The sequence below is a fragment of the Poecilia reticulata genome, chromosome 12, assembly GCF_904066995.2.
Source record: "Poecilia reticulata chromosome 12, P_reticulata-male-v2, whole genome shotgun sequence".
Taxonomy (NCBI): domain Eukaryota; kingdom Metazoa; phylum Chordata; class Actinopteri; order Cyprinodontiformes; family Poeciliidae; genus Poecilia; species Poecilia reticulata.
In genome coordinates, this window is record NC_088841.1 from 26621072 (window position 1) to 26629347 (window position 8276).

At 43.3% G+C, this 8276-nt stretch overlaps 1 protein-coding gene and 2 long non-coding RNA genes across 7 annotated transcripts; 1 reads left to right on the forward strand and 2 right to left on the reverse strand.

Annotated features, from left to right (window-relative positions):
* The first annotated feature begins 33 nt into the window (after positions 1-33).
* On the forward strand, positions 34-2172 carry thap1 (THAP domain containing, apoptosis associated protein 1). Of its 4 annotated transcripts, none has more exons than XM_081613596.1 (3): positions 34-502; positions 1393-1585; positions 1658-2172. In XM_081613596.1, the coding sequence occupies exons 1-3, from the start codon at positions 432-434 to the stop codon at positions 2012-2014; spliced, it is 621 nt and encodes a 206-aa protein (XP_081469722.1). In that variant the 5' UTR covers positions 34-431; the 3' UTR covers positions 2015-2172. The 4 variants fall into 4 exon arrangements, with proteins under 4 accessions (XP_081469722.1, XP_081469721.1, XP_081469724.1 ...); XM_081613598.1 differs by lacking the exon at positions 34-502 and adding an exon at positions 509-650 and having other exon boundaries at positions 1662-2172; XM_081613595.1 differs by having other exon boundaries at positions 1393-2172.
* On the reverse strand, positions 2023-3061 carry LOC145554157 (uncharacterized). 2 transcript variants are annotated; one of them, XR_014090200.1, is made up of 3 exons: positions 2963-3061; positions 2385-2500; positions 2023-2111 (listed from the first exon to the last, which is right to left on the reverse strand). It is a non-coding gene; the product is annotated as an uncharacterized LOC145554157 (long non-coding RNA). The 2 variants fall into 2 exon arrangements; XR_014090201.1 differs by having other exon boundaries at positions 2046-2126.
* A 2492-nt stretch (positions 3062-5553) lies between these two features.
* LOC145554159 (uncharacterized) lies at positions 5554-6615 on the reverse strand. The gene is made up of 2 exons (XR_014090202.1): positions 5976-6615; positions 5554-5703 (listed from the first exon to the last, which is right to left on the reverse strand). It is a non-coding gene; the product is annotated as an uncharacterized LOC145554159 (long non-coding RNA).
* Positions 6616-8276: the final 1661 nt, after the last annotated feature.

Consider the following 8276-nt stretch of genomic DNA (forward strand, 5'->3'; position numbering starts at 1 on the left):
CTTCCTGCCCACAGCAGCAACATCCACATTGACTCTGTAAGATACTTGGATGATGTGAGTTATTACACTTAATTTCTCTTTGGGATGAATAAAATTCTTCTGAATTGAATAAAAAAAAAAAATTACAGGATTTTAAAGATGCTTTTATTGTTTTGTTGGATTAGTTTTGTTAGAAATTAAAGGACAGATATTAAAATTAGTAACATCTGATCCTAGTGCGGAGGAAATATTTATTAAAGTAAAAAACAATCTTCAAAAAGTCCATGTTTTGTGTGGAGAAGCCTCCGCCAATCACATGTAAGAACGGAGGTCAGGTGACTGGGTCTTGGCCGCCATCTTTGTTACTGGCGGTGAAGCCGTGTTTGGATGGTGAAGCGGGGGAGAGCAGCGGAGTTGAACCCGGGAGAAGCAGCTGCTGTTTGGGCTGAAACATGGTCCAGACGTGCTCGGCGTACGGCTGTAAGAACCGGTACCACAAAGACAAGGACATTTCATTCCACAAGTAAGCGGACCGGAACCAGGTCTGAGCGCCGGGAGTCGCTAGCTGCTATCTCTGTAGCCGATAGAAACCTGCGGCCACCGCCTTAAATCTGACCGCGCTTCTATACGGCTTATTACGACAGGGATGTAGCGCAGGCGGCAACTTCATGGTGCGTTCACTTGCAGCTCGTAATTACAATAAAACGTGTAACTAATAATCGGATGACTATAGGACGCTTCAAGCTGTGGTCATTTTGTTGAATTGATTTTGATTTTGAGCTGTTAAAACGTTAGATGTTGATAATGGTCGGTTTAATTTTATAACTATCGGTGAGTCAGGAGTGTGTATTTTACTGGGTACGCTGAGCCGTAAAACTCAGTATAGATGGTCTACTGATTTTTTATTTTTATTTTTTTTTTACAATTAATTTGTTTTACCGTATTTAAAGGTACTGGGCCACTTTTAATCAAATCTGTGCTTCTTACACCAATCAAACCGGAAACATGTTGTTTAGCATTAATTAGAGAAACAGCAGTTGGTGTTTATATAAAGTATTTACTCCATGTAACAGAATAATAACACTGAGACATTTATTTACTTTTTAGAGATAAAAAAAAAAAAAACACCTCAATGTTTGGAAACAGCCGCATTTGAAAACGTCAAGACGCAGTTTAAAGTATTTATTTTATTCGTAAAAGATGAAAATATGTTTTTTTTTATACTACATAGACAATTATTAGACTTATAAGTCTTATTTTTTGAGGATTGTTTTTTATTAACGAACATGTCCAGAGCTCCCAGTTAATCCAAAGGGTTAATAAATCTAAATATGAATGTTTAAGAAAGTCAAAGTGAGGGAAATATCACGATATTCTATCCTGCGACCAACATGGCCGCCCTTCCTGTCCCAGGTTTCCTCTGGCGCGGCCGGACGTCTGCAGGAAGTGGGTGGCGGCGATGAGGAGGAGCAACTTCACGCCCACCAAGTACAGCAACATCTGCTCCCAGCACTTCGCCCAGGACTGCTTCAAGAGGGAATGCAACAACCGGGTCCTGAAGGACAACGCCGTGCCCTCACTGTTCGGCTTCGGCCTCAGCTTGAAGGTCAGAGGTCACGGCGGTCTGTCTGATTGTCCATCCACCTCATCATCTCTCTGTCTGTTTTTCCTCCTCCAGTCAGAATCTCTAGAGAACCCGTTCTCCTCAGAGATCGACTTCCCGCTGCCCCTGCCGGTGACCTCTGACCCTGCGGAGGAGGCCGGCGGCGGCGGCGGCCCGGCGGCGGTGAGCGGCGACCATAACTACACGGCGGAGGACTCGGCGCAGCAGAAGCGGCGCATGGAGCAGCTGGAGGAGCAGCTGGAGCTGCTGCGGCGCAAACTGAAGACGGCGCAGCAGAAAGTCCGCCGGCAGCAGCGGCAGCTCAAGAGGCTGCGGGCCGGGCGGGGGGCGCGGGCCGGGCGTGGGCCGCCCGCCGACCGCTACGTGGTCGTACCCAAACACCTCTACCACACCCTGAAGGGGGTCCAGTGACCAGAACCAGAACCAGAACCGGGGTTCCCTCTGGCCAGCCGGACGGTTTGCTGGTCTGGACCTCAGGAACGTGGACGATCAGCAGCAGTGGGGCCTCCTGCACAACCAGCAGCTGCTTTATGTAAAATAATGTAAATAAATGAGGGATTTGAAGATGACTTTATGTTTTTATTCGGGCAGAACTCCAGTCACTCTCACGTCTTCAGCTCTCACCAAACCTCCTAATCTTTTTTTATTTTGGGGTAACAAAGGGGGGAAACATGCACACCACACTTTTCAGATTCCCATTCACCATTTCACAAAGTAAAATATGAAAAATATTTTTGCATTAAATGTTGTAGGTGGGTGTGAATACTTTGAACGTTTTTACCTCTGACTGATGCTCCTGGAAAAGTAAGTGCACCCTCAGGACTTCTTCTTCATCCTCCTCCTCCTCCTCCTCCTCTCGGGTTCAGCTGCTCGTGGCCAGCAGGTGGCAGCAGAGAGCTGCGGGTCAGAAACGAGTCCAGCATGAAACACAAACTGGGTTTATTCTGCAGGTTTCTCCTTTAATGGAGGATAAAATCTGATGGAAGGAAGAACTGCAAGGATTCACCAAATCCGGAAGAGAAAAAAAATGGAAAATTGTGTTTATTTTTTAAATCTGACCAAATTAAAATTTTCTACTAACAATAAAAGTCATGTGCAAGTAAACATTTTATTAAAAAAACACGACACAACAAAATTATTTGTGAATTTCCCTTCAGGATTTTGTTCTTTTCCACTTTGTTGGAATAAATATAAATATTTATATTTATATTTATCCCAGAAATAAATGACCAAATTTTGCTCATAAATATTTTTACCTGCTCAAAGAGAAAAGAAAAAAAAAACTTGACAATAATTACATTTTTTTTTTTAATTCTTATTTTTAATTTTGAGAGAAAAACAGACCTTCCCTGAACTCACCTGTCCAGGTGGACGAAGCCCTGCGCGGCCACTGACTACCAGCCAATCAGGAGGCGGATGAGCGCCTGACCGGTTCCGGTCCTGGTTCCGGTCCAGACAGAACCGGACTCTGTGCGTCACTGTGAGTCGCCGGTCGTCACGGTGACGCACTTGCGGGCGGAGGCCGGCTGACGTCATCCTCCTGTGGGGTTAAAGGGCGTCGCCATGACACACAGTAACAACAGGCTGTCACCTCGGTGGTGTCGGAGCGGCCCGGTCCGGCCGGGGCGGTTCTGGTTCTGACTCACGTCTGCGTCTGGTTCTGACGTCATGGGAACGTCTCAGAGCGACCCGGCGGCTTCCAACCTGCAGCCAGCCGGCCGGTTTGGGCCGAACCGAACCGAACCGAACCGGGTTGTAAACCAAACGCTCATTTATTCCAGTCAGACTCATGATTCTAGATTTTATTTCTGTTAATGAATAAAAACAAAATTATTGGATCATTTCATAACAACATGAAGTTATGAAGCTGCTTGTTTGCTTTTACCTGCTGCTTTACTAACTTCCTGCTGCAGCCGGCTGTGCTGCCACACTGACACTATTTCCAATAGTTTTTTGGTTTTATAATAAAACAAACAAAATGTATTATTATTTTACTGTTAAAATGTGATTTAAAAACCATCATTTTAAACGACTTTAATCCTGATCCACTGAAAATCAACAGAAAATATTCTAGAAATAAAAATACGAACGTGTCCATCTTTATGCTAATGCTACGTTAGCATGTGATGTGGAGCAAAGCGTCGTTTTTTTAAAAAATGATCCCGTTAAAGATGAAAGTTTTTTCTCTTAAAACTCCAAACGTGTGGAGCAGCTGAGAGTCTGAAGCTTCCTGTGACTCAGCGCTCAATCTGGAGGCTCCTGGTAATCTGAAGGTTCAGAGCAAATCCAGGCGGGATTAGCGGCGGCGCGGTAAACAAACACGCACCATTTTCTCAGGTTTGTCAGCTTTGCTTCATTAATCTGCAAACAGTCAGGCTGAGGATGAGGAAGATGAAGGTGAAGGTGGCTCTGTGATCTGCTGACAGGAAGCTGAGATGCTGCTGCTAATATTTCACAATAAGAGCCCTTCAGTGACTTTTACAGATTTTTGATCGTTTACAAACAAATCTTGTTCTACAAGCGGTGCTGGGGTTGCTAGGTAACGGGCGGAACCCTGCTGGGGTTGCTAGGTAACGGGCGGAACCCTGCTGGGGTTGCTAGGTAACGGGCGGAACCCTGCTGGGGTTGCTAGGTAACGGGCGGAACCCTGCTGGGGTTGCTAGGTACCGGGCGGAACTCTGCTGGGGTTGCTAGGTAACGGGCGGAACTCTGCTGGGGTTGCTAGGGAACGGGCGGAACTCTGCTGGGGTTGCTAGGTAACGGGCAGTTCCTGCTGATTTGTGTCGTTACATTTTGGAGGTTTTTAAACAGATAATTTAGAAACCAAAAAACTTTGGACTTATTACCCAAACCCAGTTTTTTTTTTTAGGATGCGTTTAGAAGCCCAGTCGTATGAAAACATCCAGAGTGTCGACGTCACAGAACAGGTTCGGTTTAAAGTGGAACCTTTGAACCTCAGACGGTTCCTGGTTCTCACTGGTTCAGACATGAATTGATGCAAATGTAAAATAAATTCATGTTTAAATGTTTGAAAGGTCACGTGACCTTCTGGTTCCTCTGCCATCTGCAGGTCCAGGGATTTGTGGTGCATTCAGGAACAACTGGAAACTACATCTTCACAAAACTTTGCTTTGGTCAAACAGAAAATATGGATTTTCTCCTGAGGACTTGAAAATGTTGCTAAAGGTTTTTCTGGAGAAACAGTTAAGATATAAACGCTTGTTTATTCTCCGATGCCAGGCGAGTAAACAAAGGAAGAAATCAAATTATTTACTTTCATGAAAGGATGAATATTTAGAACCTCTTCCAGCTCCACTGCTAAATCTTTACTTTATTTATTTTCCTCCTAACAGCCTTTTTTTTTCTTCCTGAGGTTAAAGTCAAAACCTTCAGCTTCTGGAGTTCATGAATTAAAAAACAATAAACCCTGACCTCCCTGCTGACCTCCCTGCTGACCTCCCTGCTGACCTCCCTGCGATCCGCCTCATGGACTGAGAGGGAAAAACTCCCTGCAGCAGGAATCAGATACATTTACGCCTCTTTTGTTTTCACGCTGCTGCAGAACAAGCTGAGCGGAAACTGATCACATCTGATCCGAGTTCAGGCGACACGCACGTCCACGCACTGATGGCATCCGGCTAAAAATAATAATAATAACAACAACCTCAGTGCCTCGTGGTGAGTCTGCAGCTGCTGGCCGACATCCAGAGGATCCACATGTGAAAATGAGGCTCAGCGGGAAAAAAATGGGCTTTTATTTCTTTATTCTCACGAATTAAAACAATAAAACTGCATTCAGTTGTTACAGTTATGTTCCTATACCTACAATCAGCTTTTATTCTTCATTTATTGTTGTAAAAATGTCTTTAATTTGCATATTTCTCTCAGCGTTTTCCCCTCGTGATTCACTGTAAAAAACGGGATGTTTGGTTTAATTAATAATTATCATGTTTTGTGGGTTTTTTTTTTCTTTTCCTTGAACTCAGTTTCGGTTTTGTTGCCGGAGCTTTTTGCACGTCTGTGTTTGTTTGGGTCATCGGAGGGTCACCGCTTCCTGCCACGCGTCGCCATGGCAACCGGTGCTGGAAACCCGAGCCGCTCTGCAGTAAACACAGCAAAAAAAAAACCAGATGAAGACGATAAACGAGCCAATCATCCTGAAGCAGAAACTCTGGGATCATAGATGTTTTGTTTTTAGAATATTATTCAAAATAAAACACAGAAATAAAAAACAAAACCATAAATTTATTGATTAGCCATCTGAATATGATCCAGCTCTTTTTAGCTTATTACGCGATTAATTGATTAATTGATTAATCGATTGCTGCTTCAAGCTGCAGAAAATAATTTATACAAATATTATTTTACATACCTGTTAGCTTAGCGCTGTCAATCACGCCTGAGTGCGCGCTGCTTCTCCTCCTCAGACATAAACGGTTTTCCTGGTAAGTTGTTTTCCCGCCATTATATTGATTGACAGCGCTAAGCCCCGCCTCCTGGCTCTCTGATTGGTTGTTTTTAATTGAGAGCCCAGGATTTTTTTTTTTTTTTTTTTTTTTACAAAAATGTAAATCCTGCCGCTTTAAAGGAGGTAGAATAAAAAAGTAGAAACATAAAAATCTGAACTTTGACATTTAATTTCATCAAATTATTGGAGGAACAAATAAACGTTCATCTCGGATCAGTTCTGGTTCCCACAGTCAGAACCTCCAGAGCCAGAACTCAACCGGACCTGGTTACTGATTCCAGTTGGTGTTTCTACTGGTTCCGCTGGTTCTGGACCGCCTCGGCCTCCTCCGCTGGTTTCCAGGCGGTTCCGTAGTTTCAGTGGAGCGTCTGCAGATCGATCACTGCGGTTTGTGTTTAACCTACTTAGGCAGAGAGCGGCGCTAAGCCTGCAGGATTTAACATTTCCAACTGTCAGGACGAATTAACCGGCACTAATTCCGCTTTTCATCTGCGCGGCGCGGCGCGGCGCGGCGGGACGTGACGCGGCGGCGCGGCGCGGCGGCTGTGACTCACCACGACATCCATGTTCAGCATCCATGTTGGTTTAGACTCTGATCTCCTCCTGGGGGCTTCAGGCGGGAAATGAAGCGGATTTACTGAACAATTATTTCAGAAAAAGATTCAAGAGAGAGAAAAAAATCAATAATTTATTCTAAACTGATCAGAAAATGTGTTTTTCTTTCTTAAAAACTTAATATCATCACATGTGTGATTTCCATTAGTGGTGCGATTCTGTTAATAGTTGGAGGGTCTGTAATTTAATTAAACTATCAATAAAATCAGCAACATTTTCAATTCAAAAACATTTCAGCTGCTGAATTATTGAACAAACATAGTAAACAGAAAAGATGTTTATTATTTTTAACCTGTTCTTCAGCTTCTTCAACCAAGAATCGTGGACTACGCATGCTAACGTTAGCATTAGCCGCTACAAGGTTAGCATCGAGACGCCATTTTAAGCTAACTCGAACACAACGACACTCTTTTTCCGACGTCCAATCAGATAGTTCAGAAGTTAAGTTAAGAGAAGTGGCCTCGTTGTCGTCGTCGTTGTTGTTAGCGGTTGTAGCTACGCTAACAACAACGAAGCTACATTAAAGTTAAACTTTCAGCCCTGGTTTTAAAAAAAATGTCATCATAAATAAAGTCTAAACCTGTAGGACTTTTCTGGCAACAATTTTTTTAGTGTCTGAAAAAAATTATAAAAAAAAAACAAAAAACCTCCCTGTTGTGACGTCACTGTCCCGTTACCTAGCAACCCCAACGGAGCTCCGCCCACCTCATCATGAGAAGACGACGTGAGCCGCATCCCTTTAATTAAAGCCAATTACACTCACAAAAAAGCCTTTTCATTACTTTTTTTATGCTTTATTCTAATTAACGAGATGCTGGAAACGTTTTTGTTCCCGGAGGATCCGAGTTGAGGACAGAGAGACGGAGACACACAGATCCAACCGAGACCATGGAGGCTGAAGACGGACAGAGACGAGTCCAACCCGTCTGACCAGGACAAAAAAAAACTCTCTTTTTCATTCGATCTCAGCTCAACTTTCAGCTCTTCTGACTCAAATTGTGGGGTTTTTTTTTCACACTTATTTTTATAAAATAGGTGAAAAATGAAAGACTTGAACTTTGAGGGTTTTCCAGCTTCAGATTTCAGAAACACGTCGAGAGAAAAACAGTCAGAGCCGTTTAGTCGCAGACAGAACCTCCCACTGCGGAGCATTACACAGCAGCGCGAAGAAGAAGAGGATTAATTACAGCTCAAGACCTGCGGCTAATGTTCAGAGCGACGCTAATGCTAATGACAGGGGCGGCTTCATCCAGGCTGACTGACCTTCACCTGCAGTTTGTCCTTCACAAAGCAGCACTGGATGGTTTTATGGATCTGTTAGGAATTAAAATGTCTCTAAAGCTAAAGGTTTAATGAATGTAAAAGTCATTTCACCCGGTTAATAAAGTCCTGAGCAAAACAACTGAAAGATACTCTTAGTATAAAAATAATCTAAGTTTTCCTCCTGGAATTCAGAAATTATTTACATCCATGGTCTATACAAAACCTGTTCGTTACATTTTTTTTTATACAAAATCAGATTTTTGTCTATTTTACCTCCTTTTATAATGAGACAATTTCGGGTCTCTGTCCCTTTAAATCCAGACAACC

Excerpts from the sequence above, each read along its gene's own strand:
- thap1 (XM_081613595.1), top strand. The coding sequence starts at position 432 with ATGGTCCAGACGTGCTCGGCGTACGGCTGTAAGAACCGGTACCACAAA. Across the intron at positions 503-1,392 it reads AAGGACATTTCATTCCACAA|GTTTCCTCTGGCGCGGCCGG; the intron begins GTAAGCGGACCG and ends TTCCTGTCCCAG.